Source organism: Aptenodytes patagonicus, chromosome 2, assembly GCF_965638725.1.
Source record: "Aptenodytes patagonicus chromosome 2, bAptPat1.pri.cur, whole genome shotgun sequence".
Classification (NCBI taxonomy): domain Eukaryota; kingdom Metazoa; phylum Chordata; class Aves; order Sphenisciformes; family Spheniscidae; genus Aptenodytes; species Aptenodytes patagonicus.
Window position 1 is genome coordinate 94,087,837 of NC_134950.1, and position 19,436 is coordinate 94,107,272.

The 19,436-nt window shown below is 43.1% G+C and overlaps 1 protein-coding gene across 3 annotated transcripts; it reads left to right on the top strand.

Annotated features, from left to right (window-relative positions):
* The first annotated feature begins 3,470 nt into the window (after positions 1-3,470).
* Positions 3,471-16,132, top strand: LOC143156631 (serpin B12-like). 3 transcript variants are annotated; one of them, XM_076330421.1, is made up of 8 exons: positions 3,471-3,551; positions 8,650-8,834; positions 10,491-10,604; positions 10,762-10,893; positions 11,762-11,879; positions 12,897-13,039; positions 14,735-14,905; positions 15,028-16,132. In XM_076330421.1, exons 2-8 carry the CDS (start codon positions 8,664-8,666, stop codon positions 15,430-15,432), a joined length of 1,254 nt encoding a protein of 417 aa, XP_076186536.1. In that variant the 5' UTR covers positions 3,471-3,551; positions 8,650-8,663; the 3' UTR covers positions 15,433-16,132. The 3 variants fall into 3 exon arrangements, with proteins under 3 accessions (XP_076186536.1, XP_076186537.1, XP_076186538.1); XM_076330422.1 differs by lacking the exon at positions 3,471-3,551 and adding an exon at positions 4,014-4,064; XM_076330423.1 differs by lacking the exon at positions 3,471-3,551 and adding an exon at positions 6,816-6,838.
* Positions 16,133-19,436: the final 3,304 nt, after the last annotated feature.

Genomic DNA, 19,436 nt, shown 5'->3' on the forward strand with positions numbered 1-19,436 from the left:
CCCAGTAAGGACTATGTTACTAGCTCATCACAATATACAGAGAATTCAATCGTGTATCCTCAAAAAATGGGAGCATTTTACTTGAGAATTCCTCTTGGTGCTTCAGGTCTGAAAGAAACTGGAAAGAGATTTCTAAATGGGAACATGCAACCCCTAATATGCATACTTCTCTTCTAACACCAGAGAACAGTGGTTATTGTGAATTTGGAGACAGGAGTTCTGTTTTGATTCTTGACCTTGCCAATCCACAAGAAGCCTTTAGTCACAATGATTCAGTGGTTTTACCAGTTTCCTTCCCTCTGTGGACCTTTAATGGGCTCTAATACATTTTAATACCAGAGGGTTAACTGGAGTCATTGGCCCATATCTTTGAAGGTACTGAGGGGACTAACTTCCACCAAAAACAATGGGAGGTGAGACCCTGTAGACCTCTGGGGGTCTTTGCTGATAGGCATCAGGTGTCCTGATACAGGGATAGCAGTCAGAAGAAAAATGCAAAATATAACAATTACTTTGCAGCCCATCCTGTCTGAGAATGAATTGCTTGCAAAGATCTTTACCAGCTCAATAACTTCAGTGATAGCTGAATGGTTGGGAAATGTTTTACACACCCCATCATTGTCTGATCTGTTTTGGAGGCTGGGGTCAGTTATCCAGAGCTGTCATCACTGTGGTTTCTACTGGTTCTCCTGTAGGAGGTGGGTCAGGTGGGGTTGATGACTGACTAAGCAGCTGCACAGGCAGTCCATACATAGGCAAGATGGACTAGTTGCCTACGGTCTGTACAGTTTGTTTGTGTTTGGGCACTGACTCTTGGGCAGGTAGTTCCAGTTGTGCAGCAGGCCATATCACACATCGCTACATCTGTGCTGGTCTGCTAGACTGATGAAAACCTCTGGCAGATTGCCCCATCCCTCTTTTTCTGCCTGGATGAGATTTCCTGAAGGAGGAAACCTCAGACATCACTCTCAGCTTTTTCAGGTTCTGAAAACATTCCAGTCCAGGTGCTAGTCTTCATTCAGTGGAGGTCATACTCTGTTTAAATGCTGATCAGAGCATTTAGCACATCCACACAAATTCACATAAGCACGTCTTCTCAGAGAGTTCCTTGTGATAGCTTTGCCAGGAAGGGTTATCCCATGAAAGCAGAGAGAAACGCTGCCTCAGGGTGGGGCCCATCTTTCTCCACTTCCTGACTAATACCAAGGTATCCTAGCCTATGCAAGGCAAGCAGATGCGAGAGATACAAAGCTGTCTTAGTCTACAGAAGGCAAACCCATTTATCGGTCATTTATCAACAGGGTAGCTTGCCCATGAAAAGCTCAGGTTCATTTTTCACTTCTGCCTCTTCTCTCTACCAGCCCCAGTATGAAACCTATCCATCTTGCACCATGTGAGGGAGAAGTATCAGTAAGGCTCCTGCTGGTGTGAGAAATGCTGTTACGGTCTACTGTTTGGTTCCACCCATGCTGGCCTCCGGGCCTTGGGCAAGAAATTGCATGGGAGGATATGGGAAAACGTGTGTGGGAGCTTGTGTATAGGAACACTTACGTGCTGAAAGGCGTTGGTTACGATGGAGAAAGTGAACATAGCTGAGGACTGGCTCGGATCGCCAAGCTGCTCCACCTCACCTTTCAACAGAGCATTACTATCCAGTGATGGGTGATGGCCCTGATGGAAAAAAGCAAGCCGTGGCTGGCTTTTGCAGGCAGTTGCAAACTGCAGCATTATGTGTCTAGTCATCACATCACTTGCTCAGCTGCACAGTCATTGCCCACTTCCTGCTCCCAGCATTTCGTAGAAGAGAAGGGATACATGTCTTGTGGTAACAAAAGTTGTGGGGAAGAGCAGTTTGGGTTTGAAACTTGAAAAATGCTACATAGAGCCAATTGGCCCCATTGGAAAAGCAGTACAGTTTTGAACATGAATATACTATCCTAAGGGCCTAGAAAAGACAGTATTTGCACATACATTGACATTTCCTGAGGCAAAGCAGTTAAATCGATGTCAAGGAAGTTCTGAGAGAATATATGTACAGAGCAAGTAAAATAAATCAGTGGAGGAATGATGTTAATATAGGAGGGAGGGAGAAAGCAGAGAGATTGGAAGAAGTAAAGTCTTGAAAGATACTCAAAAATATTAGACTGTCACTGAAAAGAGGCTAGGGCTCATAAAGGCAGAAGAAGAAAAGGTACATGGTAAGGCAATGTGCAGAAATAAATTTAAAAAAAAAACAGATAAAGAGACAGAAAGAACTGAGGAGAAAGACTAAGGAACACTACAGAAACATGCAGGAAGGAAAAACAGAAACAAGGAAGTGAATGGCAAATGGAAGCAAAAAAGTGCGGAAAAGAATAGGGGTAACAAGAACACTCATTTTATCATTGTATCTTGCATTGTTTACAAATCCCTTTTTTTGGATGGGCACTGGAGCACTGGAGCCTGGGCAACTGGGCTGAGACCTTGGCAGAGGAGCAGGAAACAGCAAAGCTGGTGGGAGCTGTGCCTGAGGAAGAGGGTGGCCCAGCTTCAGCACTAGAAGGGAAGTGTGGGAAGGGCAAGATGGTTCTGGGAGACCTTCCTCCTCTTTCCTCCTTTCTCCCCTCACCATGTCTGATCCCTCAAATAACCTATGAATCCAAAGCCAGCTTTGTAGGAAGAAAGAAGAGGTGAGAAAGACAGAAAAATTTCAGCGTTGCAAAGCCACATACAACCTTAGAGGACTTAATTTTGACCCCTGAGTCCAGCTGCCATAACCCAGTGTTGCACCTGAGCTCAGTGGTGCTGGTTAGGGGAGATCAAACACTGTGCTGGTGCAGCGCCGTGCTTCCCATCTCTTTACTTCCATCTCGCTTTATGCTGGAGACATAACCTATGTGATCAACCACGCCTGGCCTTCTTTTATTCTTAACTCCAATGATTTAAAAGAATACCCCCTGGCTGGGGATTCCTGTTACAGTTCAAGGAAATACTTCTTCCCCTCTCTAATTAAGCTCCTTCCATACGCATAAAGCTGACTACTTACCTGAGAGAGGGAGATGGCTGTAGGCAACATAAAGCTCATGCATTTCCCATTCATTTGCTCTATCTCTGCAAGCAAGCTCAGCCCCAAACAAGGTTTCTCTGAATCCTGGCATGAACCCTGCACACCCCTCTGTCCAGGCCAGACCCCATCAAATTTTAAAGGGACTACGCACAGTAGTACAGTACAGCCATGGATCTCCAGGGTTAATGCCCAGTTTTTCAGCTGAGGGTGACTTGGCATTGCAATCAGGAGATGTTGCCAGCAGATGTTTCCTGCCAAACTTGTTGGGCAGCTTTGAGAGAAAGACTATTAGCATATTGCTATATGCAGGTTTTCCAGTCTTCTGCAGGAAACTTCATGTTGATGGCATTTGCATTAAATTGCAACATGCTGCTATCATCAACAATTGGTTAGAGGCTCAGCTTTCCCACAAGAGAGTGGGAGCTTTTTTGTAATACAGTATTCACAAGAACGTGCTCCAGAGCTCAGCTGTTGTGCTCTTCATTTAACCTCTTTGGGCAAGAAGGTAAACGATTCTTTTTTTTTTTTTTTAAATAACTTGTGATTTTTTTTGGCAGATCCAAAATAGTCTACAGGTTGTTAAAGTAAACATAATGTTTACAGATGGGACAGAGGGGGAGATACCTTTACAGGGTGCAGGCAGCAAAACACACTGCTAAAATTCAGGTGGCTCAAGAGCTCACACAAAGGGAGCTGGTCTTCAGTGGGACATAGATGAGGAATTTAGGAACACATGTCCAAAGCTATGAATTTAAAGTTTCTTGCCTAAATTTCACAGACTTTTGAATCTGAAATTTCCCCAGGACCTCTCTGCCCATCCAGAAAGCTCTCATTGCCACAGGACTGATCAGCTCAGTAGCTTATACCAGAAAGCAGATGCTTTTCTGCCTGTGCCTCTGGAAGGGCTGAAGGGCAGGCTCTTCCAGAGCACCTCTACCCACTCTGGTAGAAATGGGCTTCAGGTGAAGTGATGGTGCTGATGACCTGGGCAAACTCACCCATGAAGTGGGAGATACAGGTAAATTTCCCTTCTTTACTCAGGTTTCCGTGGCACAAGAAAAAGCCTTGAAATGTTCACTAGACGAGAGAAAGGGCATGCAGTTCTTTGACTGGGTGCTTAGGCGTTTCCCCTGTGCCCTGATCCCTGCTGCCGGGGGATTGTTTATGTTCTTAAACAATGACTATATAAAATAGGAAGGGTGGAGTGGTATTCAGATTTTGTTTTGTTACTGGGGATGCTAGTCTTCGCTATCAACATACTAGCTCTTGGGTTTGGCCACGATGTTGAGAAGCCTATGCAGCTGCACATAGGCATAGCAAATAACTTGCCACTGTACAGCCTGTAACAGGCCAATGTACATCCACGTCTGTTTATGCAGCAATAATTGGCCTAGAAAGAGGTAGAAAAGATACATCCTGGAGATACTGATGCAAAATAATAGAAACAGTCAGAAAAAGCCCTTTTTGGCATAAAAGTAGCAGCCTGAGAAGCTAAGTTGTTTAGAAAATGAGCTTGGTAACATTTCCCCTGAAAAATTATTTCGTACTGAAATGTATTGGTTTTTAATTTAAAGCATGTTACTTTGGAAATGTTTTGTGTCACATAGGGATGATTAGAATTTCTGTGTTGCAGGAAATTTCATTTTTCTTATGTGCTGTTTGTCCCTTTCGCTCCAAATCAGCACAGAAACACTTGGAAATGTCTTTTTGTGTGAGTGGTCATGAAAAATAAGAAAGTCACTTCTACCAATAATAGATTTTTCATGTGAGGAGACAGTATTATCTGACATGTGCTCCTTTCCTAGGATAGACATGTCATTTCTGCCGATTCTGTCTCCCTTTGTGTATGAGAAATGAACGTGCATTAAAGCACCTTAATGGGAGGCAGATTGAATAAGTAAAACATGCAATGGAAATTATCATGTGGCATCAGGTAAAACAGGTTCCTTCTTGCTTTACCTTGTATTAAATATAGAATTACCTTAAAAACAAGGCTACAGCTCTCTTAGTCTCTCCACCTTATTTACTGCCTCCTCCTGTTGACTGCATAATATAATCTAATACACCTATTAATTATGATAGCTTTGAGCACAGCTTTTTATTCTTTGAGAGTTTGTGTCTTGATTTCATCTACCCTTAGCCAAAAACAAACTGTGAAGAGAGAACAGATGACGAATAGTCTTCATTTAACATAGCCATGGAAGAAGTTTGTCATCTTTACAAGGTCTCTGGTATACAGTGGTTTCTTCTGAAGGAAGCTCTTTTCCTGGGTAGCTTCTTGCTCACATATAACAGTGCCAGCAATTTCCATCTGCTGGACTATGTTAAAGGCTACTGAACCATCATGCAAAGCATCTCCCTTCATCAGCTGTAAAGCCCCAACCCTGCTTGCTGTCTCTGCACTATTGCTAATGTTCAGTGCAGACACTGGCTAGTGCAGAATAGCAGCTATGATCTTCTTGGAACTCTTCTTTTGGTCTTATATCTTCTATCCTTACCACTCCAAGATCTTTCAAAAGTAATGCTACCATTTGTTGTCCACCATGTAGGTGTTCTCCAAACCTCACAGTCCTCGCAGTAACTCCAAAACTCTCACTGATTGAATGATTACACAGACTACACACATGGCTTTATGGTGTGGAATCATTCATATGCTTGTGCCCGCCCCAATTTAGATGAAGAAAGTTCACTAAATCCTTTCATTCTGCAGTTAGAAAGTTCCTCCACCAGACCACACCTCCCTTCCCTTGCTTTGGGTTTCCAGGGCAGCTCTCTAAGTAGTTCCCACTCACAAAACCATGGAGTTGGCCGTAGTGTTTGCACCTGGGTGTCACCCTGAGGACAGCCTGCTGCTTTTTCTAAAGGAGTGGCCACCTTGGTAGGCCAGGCACTCGCTTTTAAAACCTGTTCCCAGCTTCTGGGTTCTCCCTCCACGCTTGGCAGTCGGTCCTCTCCCTGCAGGGTGGGGTGGAGGTGCCTCCTTCCTGCTGAGGAAGTTTATTAACTCTTTTTTTCTCCTTGACTCGTTCTGAGGTTTGGGCACACCTACAATATGCCTCATGACCTACATTCGCCATGAACGATTTCACAGCTCCATTTCAGATCTTTCAAGAGGTGTGGAAGTGGAGCAATACAAACTTCCGCACTGAAGAAGCGCTGAGTTTTGTTTTCGGAAGGTTCTGGATAGTAGATAATGAAGGTGGAAGAAAAGAGAAATCATTATTTAGTGCAATGTCTTTTTCTTGTGGTAAGATGACTGTGTTATTAAAAGGAAAATGAAAGACCAAACATACAAAGACACAAACAGCAGAGCTAGAACAGCTGTTTTCAGAATTAATGAGATATAACTAATTTTTAATTTGTTTGTTCAGAGAACCTTTTGGGTATTTCTCCTCTGTTTTGCCCACTTGTATTAGGTCTTTATGTGAAGTACTGGACTTGAGGGTAAAACAAATGTCTTGGTATGAAACATATATGAACTTTTTCTTTCAGCATTGCCGGTTCTTTCCACAGAGAATCAGTCAGAAACATGATGAAGCATTGATTATTGCTGTGCTTTTCAAGCTAGTCAAAAGGCAAGAAATGTTTGCATTTGCCACATGTGGCACCTTCATATATTCAGCAACTTGACTTTTCAGCTATTCCAATCCACTGCAGCAATCTGTCTTAGGCTAAGTCTGTTTTCCTGTGGGCTGAGTTCATTCCCATTGTCTGGCACTTGCTGCGGGCTAAGATGGTTTGCACAGACAAATGCTGGATCTCAGCTGAGCCACAACAACTCTCTAAGTCCTGGTAACTTCTGGCGCCTGAGCCCCAGCTTCTCATGCAAAGTTTGTGTCTGGCTTATGGCTGAGCAAGAGGCAGCTCTGCATCCTTGAGGGCAATGCAAGACATTTTGAGTAGTTCTTGGAGTAAAGAAAGCTCTGTGAAGGGCAGGCTCTGCGTGTGTGTGTGGGGCTGTGGCTGTGGTAGAAGAGCTGGGGCCTCAGTGGATGAATGGGGTGGCAGGAGAGCATTGGCTGGGAGGGGATGGGGGTCCCCAACACAAGGCAGCCCCTTCCCAAGAAGGCTCTAGACCCCTCTCAAAGTGCCTGCTGGATACCGACAGCCCAGGACAGGCCATACAAGGGCTCTGCTGATGAAAAATCCTGAAGTTCAGCTTTGCACCCACCTTTTTGCACCCTTAGTCTTCTGGTGACACAGGTTGGAGCTCCTCACCTAACTTGGCCTTGCGGGCTGCAGCAGCCAGGGGGCACAGGGCTGAGAAAAAGCACCTGATGTGCCATGGCTTTCTGTGGGAGGTGAGAATAACCACCCAGCTGTGCACTCACCATCTTTTCAACGGAGAGGAGCTCTGGCAGTTTGCTATGGACCCAACCCACACTTGTCCTGATGCAGGCTGAAAGCTAGAGCTAGCCAGATCTGTGCTGTGGAAGACATGAGGGCCTTCGCTCCATACTGTGGCTGTATATTTTCCCCTAAATAAAGCATCTTTCTGGAACACAGGACACAGCTACTCATCTCTGTGTCTGCAAGCAGGCAGGAGTGTATGTTTTGCTTTTCACACATTTTTCTGGTGTGCTGTCCAAAATATCATTTGTTTGACACTGAAAGTGATGTGGTGTTTTTTGCGTATAACGATTCCAGAAAAGCTCGTGTGATCCCACTGGTATCCACACAACAGCTTTACAGTTCTTCTCCTAAGGGACAGGAAAGGAGTTTCTAAACCCCTTTTTTTCAGATGGCCTCCTGCTTGCAAGCACCAAGCTGGAACTTAGTCCCAGCTTGTTCTTAGCAGAGTGGATTTAATGTAAATGACCCACGGGAAAGGCATCAGACTGTTATGTTTCTAGTACAAAAGAAAAGAGTGACACAGATCTTGTCATATCATTGAGCAGGAACTTACAGACTTCTTTTCTGGGCTGTTGAGCTATTGCTTTGTTTGGAGATTTTAATTGTGTGTCCTGCCTGGATCTGTGGCTCCTGGAAAATTCATGAGGAGGGAAAAAGTGTATTTCAAACTGTTTATGTTTCCATATATAGTTCAGTCTCCATAGCTGTTAATAGCCCTTTTTCATATATGAAGACATTTAATTAATAGTGATCTTATTTTTATAAACCTGTTGTTTGAAACCCTCATACCACAGCTCTGGTTACCAAACATGGTTATATGCAGGCGTAGTTTCTGTCACCAAGTTTCTGTCACTAATCGCGTGTTGTTACAGGAGGAAAGAGTTGATATAACTGTATACGTCAAACCAGTTTGGAGAAGGAAAATGTTAATCCACAGTTGACTGATTTCAATACCATGATCTGAAATAAGACACACCATGGGATAAGACAGAAAAATGGTCCTTTCTGAGGAATTCACATATGTTGTGATCTTGGGTCCCTTTTCCAGACCCGCTGTGTCCTTGCTCCTGCTGTGTAGCATGGACTGACAGATGTGTGCAAGGTTGGCTGTTTCAAACTCTCAGAATTTAGCAAACTTCTATTATTTAGCAACCAGCTATGGGACAATCTCAAGGCAGACAGATGCTTCACGGTGTGATCTAGCTAGGCAACAAGCTGCATTAAATTTCTTCTTTCTTTTGTGCTCCCAGTCAGCAGCTGCTTCATGATGGGCTCCATTTCTAGACCAATTACTGAGTTTTGCCTTGATCTCTACAATAAGCTCAACAGAAATGCAGAGGACACAAACATCATCTTCTCTCCAATGAGCATCTCTGTTGCCCTGGCCCTGGTCCATCTAGGTGCAAAAAACAACACTGCTGCTCAGATAGAGAAAGTAAGTATTAATGAAACATGCTGAGATGCTTCCACATTGCTTGCTGTTCCCTTAATGGAAATGTTGGACATCCTAGCACGACACGTGTGCGAGGGTCTCATAGGAAACAAGCACGAATACAAGCACAGCTGCTGCCTGCAGAGCTGTGCTTGGTGTGCTATGATCCTTGCCATCTGCTTGTGTGAGTTGCACCATGCCCCCATGCAGACTCAGGGGCATGGAGCAAGAGCTGAATGAGAGGAGGCGATACACCACAGTGGGGCACACTGGCTTTCCCCCAGCCTGCTGCCAGAATATCAGACTTTGTTTCAAAATTATGGGCAGGCGCTTCCTCTCATGGTTGCTATGAGAATCCTGAAAGTGTGAGTCTGGGTGGGTAGTGGGGAGAGTTGCAGAAACCTGAAGTGATTGCACCTGGGTGGCTGGAAGCGTTAGCTCACTTATCACTTATGACATTCAAGAGTCAAAATGTCTCACCTGTAGAGCTCACAGGGACCTAGGTGGGCAGGGAGGGGGTGAAGAAAGCTACCCCTTCAATCGCTGTGGCTTTACTCTCCGCAGTGCAAGTTCTGCTTTCTACAATCCTTCTTCTCTTTTCTTGTTTGTGCCCATGACTGGTAAAAGACCAATAATCCTAAGGCAGAGGTTCTTGTCAGTAGCTGGCTCTGTACGGGTAGATCTTCATCCATCATATCCTAACACTGCCATGTGCACAGTCTGACTGCTGGGTTACCCGCAACCAAGGTAGACATGCCATCCTCACGAGATTCCCAGGGTGTGGTGCGCTGACATTGGCTGGTGGCTGCTAGGTGCCCACCCAGCCCCTCTCTCACTCCCCCTCTTCAACAAGGACAGGGAGAGAAAATAAGATGAAAAAGCTTGTGGGTCGAGATAAGGACAGGGACATCACTCACCAATTACTGTCATGGCAAAACAGACTCGACTTATTTTGGAGCCAGCTGGAACCAGCTCTGTTCGACATGGGGGCAGCCCCCAAACTCTTCACACAGGGGCCACCCTTGCAGCCCCCTGGCTACCATAACCTTGGCACATAAACCCAATACACAGGGACTCTTGCTTATTTTAGGAAAGCAATGGGGATCCAGTATCCTCAATAAAAAAGATTAAATCTATGTATGATGGAACATTATTATAATGGAGAAGCTGCTGGAAATTTTTCAGCAAGATATTTGCACATTAGAAACAAGGACTGGTTTCCATTAAGAGCACCGTGGTTTTGACATATTTCCTAAGCTGATGCAAAGATTAAGAAGATTACAAAGATTACAAAAAGCCAGTTTTGATGTTTTCAAAGAAAACTATGTTTGTCTCTTTGCCTGAGGCAACTTTTTGTTTTGAAATTTAAGGTAAGTGTAGCAATAAAAATACATATCAAATGTAAACATTTTGAGGTAGTGGAGAGTAACATTTTGAGGGATTAAGTGCAAGTTCTTCTTGGTTTGCTAGTATAGAAATGTGAATTTGAACATGAATATATGAACAATTTCAAGTCTGTCATTTCAGCCTGACTGAAGCTGAGAAAATAACTTTCATAAATCTACACCATTTACCCAGGACAGCATAGCAAATCTTTTAAACAAGGAAAATGCTTTTACCCTGGTTACAATTGCCATAATTTGGCATCTTCAACTGCAGGTGCTCCATGTCAGGAAAACTGCAGGAAGAATGAGCCTTGGATCTGATCTTGAGAGTGCAGCCCCAGAAATGGAGCCAGAACAAAGCCAGAAAAGACAGTCATCCCTCTCACAGGTACATCCTTAGGTGGGGAGCACCTGAGCCTTTTCTTCACCGCATGGTAGGTTACTAGTTATAAAGCACTGGAGTCTACCACTGGAGGGAGTCAAGATCACACGCACAAAGCTGTATGGAGGAATCGTTATAATTGTTGTGTTTGTAATATTCCTAGTGTAACAAGGATGGGGACCTTAACCATAAGGCATTCCAGGCACTGCTTTTACAACTACAAAACCTTGGTGAAAGCTATGTTTTAACCCTGGCCAACAATCTCTTTCTACAACAAGGATTTGAACTCCAGCAGGTAAGTTAGCTGTGTCTGCTAACTGCTGTGGCCCTGACCTCAAGCTTCTCTGTAACTGTCAGCCTCGCTTTTGCCTCCCTCGTGTCTATTTTGGAGCACTTGATGTGCTTCTTGGAGCCGTATCTCCTGGGGCTGGTGGAAAAGAGACAAGAGTGTCAGCTTTCAATTCTTTTGTTTAAAAAACCCCCACCCTGTAGATATCAATGGCTATAGAGCAAAAATAAAGCAGGAGTCTGTTCGCTTTTGGCATATGTCTACACTCAGCCAGAGGTGTGACTACAGCCAAAAATGGCCTAGTCAAGCTGCCTGTAAGCTACTTACTTCTGGGCTTGCAAGTGGCACGACTGGGGCAGCAGTAAGCTTGGAGAGGGCTTATCACCCGAGATGTTATATAGTTCCATGCGTAGAGCTGCTGTGCTGAACTTCTTACTCCTTTCTTACTGAATGACAGAGTGGTCTCTAGATTACCTAGTGTTGATATCTTGCTAGTCACATCTTCGCTTTGCTGTCAATTAGTTCTGTTGAATGATTTGGATACTTAAGCATTAAACAACACATCTTGCATGTTCTCTAATTTTTTATTTTTATCCGGACCTCAGGTATGCAGTTCTCCATGGGAAGACTCTTTCTTGTGGCTTTCTTTTTTTACTTATTTACTTTTTTGCCTATGCAATAGAATAATTATCTCTTCTTCAAAGATTCTCTGAATAAACTTCAGATAGTTGATGTTTCCAAAATCAAATTTTGCCTTATGGAGTCAACAGGTCCCTCACCATTTCTAAAATAGTTCTGAACCATTGATTTCTTTCAAAAGGGAATAAGTGCTTAACAGATTTGACCAATTCATAATCTTTATTTTGCTTTACAGCAATTTCTAATGTGCGCTAAGGAACTGTATGGAGCAATGCTGCAAACAGTGGACTTTCATGGTGCTGTTGAAGCCGCCAGAATAAAAATTAACACTTGGGTTGAAAGGGAGACACAAGGTAAAACAAAGCAAAACCATAGCTGTACTATCACTGCCTTCTTCCACTACTTCAACAAAAGAAATTCCATGGTATGAAAAGCAAAGACTTGTTCACGTTTCTGTGTGTTCTATCCTATGCTGTTTAAAGACGGTTTCTCTTCCCATCCACTCTTGAAATATTAGACTAAGTTATCAGCTAAATTATTTCTGAATTAAAGGTGTGTTTGTTGTCAAATACTTTTGTATTCCCACCCTTATGCCTGGCATGATAATTGCAATAATACCTATAAGACTTGACCAGACAAATTGCTTCCGCGAACAGCCACAAATGCAGATACAGGACAGCAGGGGATGGAAGCCGTGAGCTTCGTGGTGAGACTGGGAACAACTTGGGGGAGGAGGGAGGATGACCGAGGACCTGGTTATATGTAGTGATGCCCACAAAGATGAGAGGTGTGACCACCAGCGAGACTCACTATCACAAGTGACAAACAACCAGCTTTTGCCCTTAACAGGCTAGCAGGGGCCATTGGCTCTTGCTGATTAGACTAAACATGATATATGCTGTTTTCCCTTAGCTTTGCCAGAGCTGCAGTAGCAGTGGGATGAGAATTTTCTAAATCTTGTGGCTGAACATAAACCAGAACTTACTGGGGGACAGGCAAATAGATTTGAAGGCTTCTGTAATTTCTCAGTTGCCCAGCTCCTGACCAAACCTGTCCTTGTACTGGCAGAGCGGCCTGTGACGGGTGTGGGAAAGAGCTGTTAACCCCAGTTGGCTCCCAGTAAGAGGGCTGAATGTTCAGGAGCCACCTTGCACAGGGTTAGGAGCCATCGTTGCTCTGGGTGCTCACTGCTGGTAACAGTGCAGAGGAATCTACCATTTGTTTGCCTATATTGTCCCTGTCCTTTGAATAAACCAAGACCTAGATTTCTAAGTTTCTCCAAAACTAAGTTCACAGACAAGTAATTGAGTCTCAGTCCAGAGTCTTAATGACAACTAGCAAATACTTGTGTATTCCAAAATTTCCTTTAGGTAAAATCAAGGAACTATTTGCTCCTGGTGTGATCGACGCACGTGCATTGCTGGTGCTAGTGAATGTAATCTACTTCAAAGCATCCTGGGAACACAAGTTTGAGGAACAAAAAACAGTACAGAGAGATTTTAAACTGAATCAGGTACATCTGCATTCTGTAAATCTTAACATTATTTACCCTAGATACTATGAGCAATGAAGCAAGTATAACATAGAAGCACAATGTCCAGGGCTCAGCTGCCCTGTGAGCAAGGTGTGGGTGTGCTGGGAACTTAACGTGCCTCTCCTGTTGGGAAGAGGTAGCAGGAGGGTTTTTCACAGAAAAGCATAATCTTTACTAAAAAAGTGTGCAAGACTCAGAAGTTGCAACAACTCAAGCGTTTTGCTTTGGTGACTGGCAAAACACAAGTATTAGCCTTGATTAGCACTTTTGAACATAGTCATTACAGATAGTTGTCATGGATGGAAGCGAATCTGAACATCCCATTTCATACAGGCTCCAGGGGGTCATCCTGGTGCTTATACATTCAATACATTTTAACATTAGCTATGCATTTGAGAGATTGAAACAAACAGACCAAACAAACTAGGCCAGATAGTAACAAACTACAAATACACAGTTGCAATTTGAAAAAGGAAAAATTCTTCTAGGGTATTTTGGTTTACTTGTAGTATTTGCAACATGTGAAGGTTTATTTTAAACGTATTTTAATTTTTAGCCTTTTTTTCCTGCCTTAGGGATATCAGCAAAGCTTTCATTGTTTAACTAAGGTATTGTCAATATGGTTGCAAAGTTAGTTCTTTAACAAGCACATTCCTCCAAGTATTGTGTGTGCCATTTAAGCCTAACAGATGTTATCAGAAAAGACTTTCATTTAATTCAGTTTTGCCTTCTTTCCATATCTTGTGCCAATATTCTATTAGTTCTCATCCATAACGAAAGGAAAAAAACCCAACAGATTTAGGTCTGATCTTAACTTGCAGAGCTTTGTATGGGAAAAGGTCTCTTCTGAGTGTTCCTCATAGATCAAAGAGAAAGGTCAGAAAAATGTAGATTTCTAGTTACCATGTTGCATTCCATTGTTAAGACACCAGTAAGAAACTGTCATAGAGTGCTTATATTTGTGACTTTAAATATCTTTGAATATGGATATTGGCAATGGTCTATAGCTGAGAACATTTGATGCGCTGCTGCATAGGAGAAACTATGAGATTGGGAGAAGCTGTATAGATTTTTCTTCATATGCTAATCAATACTAGCAGAACTTTTTTCTGAAAATATGTCATCTACCAAAATTCTTCTTTCACTGCTTTAGAAGTTAGCTAAGAAGTTAGCTAACTGTAAAAGGAAACTTGAGTCTTTACACAGCTTTCAAACAATCCCATCACAAAAAAGGCAAGTTAACAAAACCTGGAAGAGCGTGTCTGAGAAAGGCTATGATTTTGCTCTTAACCTATTGATTGCTTCCTGTCTAAACAATCAGTCTGATAAATGACAGCCTGATTCTTGCAGTGCTATTTCTTCTTTATCCCAGTCCAAGTTAGGACTTGCAAATCCAACCAGCATCAGCCTGTTTGGAAGTGTAGCACTATTAAGCAGCTTCACCATCTGAGCAGTTGCAGAGAAATTGGGTTTTTTTCCAGAGAATTAACCCCTTTATTTATGCATGGCAAAGCTGATGTTTTGTGTGTCACTGTAGATGCAACAAAATAAAGAAAAATGTTTAGCCTAACAACAATTACTGCTGAAACCCTGACTACTGATATGACACCTATAATAAGTTTAAATGTTAAGAGCTGTCTTGCTTAAGTGACTGTATAATTTTCTTTTAAATAGAATGAGAAAAAGCCTGTGCAGATGATGTATCAGAAAGGCACGTTTAAATTAGGCTACATTGAGGAGATGGGTGCTCAGGTCCTTGAACTCCCTTATGCTCAGAAGTCACTGAGCATGATCATCCTGCTGCCAGGTGACATGGCTGATGGATCTACCAGTGGGCTGGAGCAGGTAATGCCGTATATATCATGGACTATGGCTGAAAGTTGGTTGTCTGAATTAAGGCTGGGTAAAGATCTGAACTTTTCAAAGCTGCCCACCTATTTTAAGCTCTTTTTTTCCCCATCTTCTAGATTGAAAGCACAATGACCTATGAAAATTTAATGCTGTGGGCCTCTTCAGAACACATGTTTGAGACAAGAGTGGAGGTCTACCTCCCCCGATTCAAGCTGGAAGGCACCTTTAACCTCAATGAGGTATTACAAGAGATGGGGATGACTGACATCTTCACTGAATCAAAAGCTGATCTTTCTGCAATGTCGTTTGCAAAATCTCTGGTGCTGTCAAAGGTTGTCCATAAGACATACGTGGAAGTCAATGAGGAAGGCACCATAGCAGCAGCTGGTACAGGAGCTGTCATTGTGAGGAGGTCTCTTCCTCTCACAGAGGTGTTTATGGCTGACCACCCTTTCTTATTCTTTATTAGACACAATCCTACCAATACCATTCTTTTCTTTGGCAAACTCTGCTCACCTTAAAATCAGGGCCATTTTCTAACATTTTGAGAAACACGCGGATGAAAATCAGAAATAGTATTTTTTTCCCAATGCATTCTTAATCCTTTGACAGCTAGTTTGCATTTCAAAGTAATCACTGCAAGCAGTTTAGCTTAGAACCCATCAATTGGATGCTCTGCCACTAGGCTCCTTGAATTGCAAATACTGATCTGAATCCAGAATAGGAGTAAATTTTGCCTTAACTTCACTGGATATAAATAACATTTTGTTTCCTCGAGGCCCACATATGCTCCTGTATTCCTTACAGTTCCCCAGCCCAGCCATGTAGTGTAGTACAGCACCTTCCTGGGCTTGCAAAGGTGGAATTGGTATGCTGCTGTCTGAGGAGAATTGTCTGCAACAATTTTCAGTAACTGCCAGTAAAAACAGAGTAGCCCCTGCTCTGTATTTTTTGATTCCTGGCCAGCTGGGTCCTGGTCAGCAGAGAGATGCTTTAGAGACACTTTTTTCTTATCTGCGTTATGTAGCTGTGGCAAATCCTTTGCACAGTGGAGACCTGGCCGTGATAATTCCCTTTCCTGTAGCAACTGCCAAGTAGGAGATACTTATTTACAGCAAATATACCTACGTACTGATAACTGTACCGCTTTCTCCCCAGTGATGTGTACTGGATCTGCCTTTGTGCTATTCTGCATTATATAAAAAGCTTATGCTAGAAGCAGCTTTGGCTTCATTTATTTATTTAGATGTATGCCTACATCTAAAGTGTCATCTTACCAATTGGAAGAATGATGTGACATGTAGTCCTTTCATGAGCCCTGGATCTTTTTGTGTGAGTTTTTATTAGTAGCATTGGTTTTTATGATAATAACAGTGGGAATATTTAGTCAGGGAAAAGGACAGGATTCTGCCCTCATGGACACCTCTAGAAAGGGAGTTGATTACAACAGTAATTATGTGTACAGGAGGGCAGGATTTGGGCCCTCTTTTTACTGGACTTTTTCTGCATTCATTTTTGAAATAAAAGCTTACAGAACGGTTGAGGTCAGAAGGGACCTCTGGAGGTCATGTGGTCCACCTCCCCTGCTCAAGCAGGGCCACCTACAGCCGGTTGCCCAGGACCATGTCCAGACGGCTTTTGAAAATCTCCAAGGATGGAGACTCCACCACCTCCCTGGACAACCTCCCCTAAGCCGCCGCTAAGTTCTCAAGTGACTCCAAAGAGAATTTTATATGCACGGTGTCTGCAGGAACAGGATACGAAAACACACTTTTCTAAAGAGGGTTAATTATTTACAAAATAAAGAAGGCTGCCTTTTATATGGGGATAAATCAGGTGATTTCAATCTCAAGGAATAGGAGGGAAATGGTCTAAAGCACCCCACTGAAGTTACTGACGTGGAAAACTATAGCCATGAACTTCCAAGAAATGTGTTTTCTTCCTCACATGCTGCTGCCTGGTGAATTTTAACGATCTGAGATGCAGATCTGAAAGATAGAGCTCTCTCCATGCTCTGAGAAACGAAGAAAGGTTTTGTAAAGGGCAGTGTAAATCACAGAAATCACAGTTAATCATAACCTGGGAAGGCTTGTAGTCTGCGGGAGAAAAATAAAACTTGCCGCTGACTGATAGGGAGACATTACTGCTAATTTGCTGGTTTAACATAAGTAACATCTTCCTCAGAGGGATTCTGCATGAGGTTTAACAAATTAACATTTGCAACGTGCTTTACAACCCATGAAAAGGAAAATATATATTGGCCATATAATTGGGTGTAAAGCACCCTCATGTTCTGCATTCATGATTACCATAGCTTATGCACCATAAGTTACCTGGGGCCCTTTGGACAAGAAAGTCTAGGAAATAAGAGGGAATGATAACTGAGCAAGAACAGTCAGGGGCAGGACAATAAAAGAGTCAAATAGACAAACTACTCTTGACTGTCTAATCTGATGGTGCAGTACAGCTGCAGCAGTAGTTCTCCAGGCTGCGGTCCATGTTTCCCTTCTGGAGACTGGCAGCCCAGTTTGCCTATTGGACCATGTTTTTGTTACCTAAACCTGTCATCATACAGTGTTTATATTCCCCAGGGAAGTTCTGAGCACTGCAACCTCAAAAATCAACAGTGTTTCTGAAAATGCAGGGACGGGGATTCCTGTGATGAAGTGGCAAATGCCACAGGAGAAAAAAACCTTCCCTTTATTCCTGTCTTCTCTCAGAAATGGTTGTACAGTCCCCAACCCCCAACATATCCTTTTTTGGCACCCTTGAGTTAAAACAGAAGTTTCCGACCACACTGTGGGTTAGAAGGGGAATGGATCTGCACTTGCTACCAGTGAAGAATGCAGGAGCTTAGTCCTGAAGGTGAAAGAAATAGAGGGGGAGGTTTGCAATAAAAGTCTCCGTTTAGCACCGGCTAAGCCGGGCCGTTCCTGTGCCGCCAGAGCACGGGAGCTGTGAAGATGTGTGGTGAGCCCTGCGCAGCGTAAGAGATGAAGCTGGGCCATTTCTGGTACGTGCCATGGCAGCGGTTGTACTACTGCCACAATCTCGTGAACTATGAAAAGGAGACTAATGTTGTGAAGGAAAAAAACAAACGTCTATGCAACATAGGTTTTTTACATTTTTTTTTTCCACTCGGTGCAAACTCTACTGAAGGGAGTGCCTCTCTCCACCAATCCCCATCTGTGCAAACAAGGTCCAATGCCTCTTCTCTCCCCACAGCGAGCAGCTCGCCAGGGGAGCAGGCATCCCCTTTGCAAATGGCAAGGTTCAGATGTGTTTGCTGCCCTGTCCCGAGCGCCCCGGAGTTGGGCTAGGTGATCTTTAAAGGTCCCCCTCAACCCAAACCCCATTCTATGGTTCTGTGTCTTGCACGCTGGTTAGCTGAATTTGGCTAACCCCACTCAGCTCTGGTCGGTTACTGATTTACAGCTGGTCAAACTAGTTCATAGTAACCACGTTGTATCACAAAATATCTGAGTCGGTAAAACAGAGAAGAGTTATTAGGTATTGTGTCTTAGACCCAAAAGATATATGCACATTTAAAAATCTCAAATTCTGCTGACTTTAATATCCCGTGTTATGCTTACTGACTATGTAGGATCTGCCTTGTTTTCCTACTTCTGTCTGGAACTGGAAGTGCGAGAAACTCGACTGTGATTGGAATAATGGTTATTGGCAAAATATATAGCTTTTAAGCTATAAGGTGAAGAAATACTACTTTTTAGTGCTCATGGCCTGAGACTGGATTTAGAGACATGATCAGTGTTGAACGTTTCACTTTCACAGTATCACTTTTAATGTTTGTGTTCAGTCTGAGCTAACTTTGCAAGTGGTTTCCTCTCGGTGCGAGGCGAGCGGCGGCAGTAGAAATTTACACAGCAAGTCTCTGCTGCTCCTCTTTAAACTTGGCACAGTGCATTTGGGTTGCACAGCGTTTCAGCTTTCTTCTCCAAGTTGTGGGGCCACAGCCCTTCTTAGAGGATTCGTGAGCAGCTGTGGATGCTCTGTCACGTGGTGCTCATCGTCTCACAGAATTAGGTACTCACTTCTTCCCTGTTATCAACTGAGGGAAGGGCCACAATTTGGCCCTTAAATCACAAAATCAGTCGGTACCTTATGAGCAGTAAAGTGAAATGCCTATCCCGTACACAACTATTGATATTACTCACTTATCTTCAAAGAGAGTTAAACTTTAGAAACCAATTCAACATGTATTTCAGATCTAATAAAGACGGCATACTTAAATTTCCAGAGGAGTCAGGATCCCCAGAAGTACTGCTGTAAAAAGCTTAAACACTGATTTGACTCCGGGGAAAGCTTTACCACAAAGGCTTAAAAATAAACCAGAAAGGTTCAACTGGTACATTTCAAGAGAGGCTTCTTTGCAGGATTTATTCGACCTGTTATTTTCTAAGTTGTTCTGTGAACTTCTCAGAATTTGGCTCTCAGTCATTTTTGGTTTTGGTCTTGGTGTTATGGATTGCTAGAGACTTACCTATTTTAGATAGAAACTCGGATA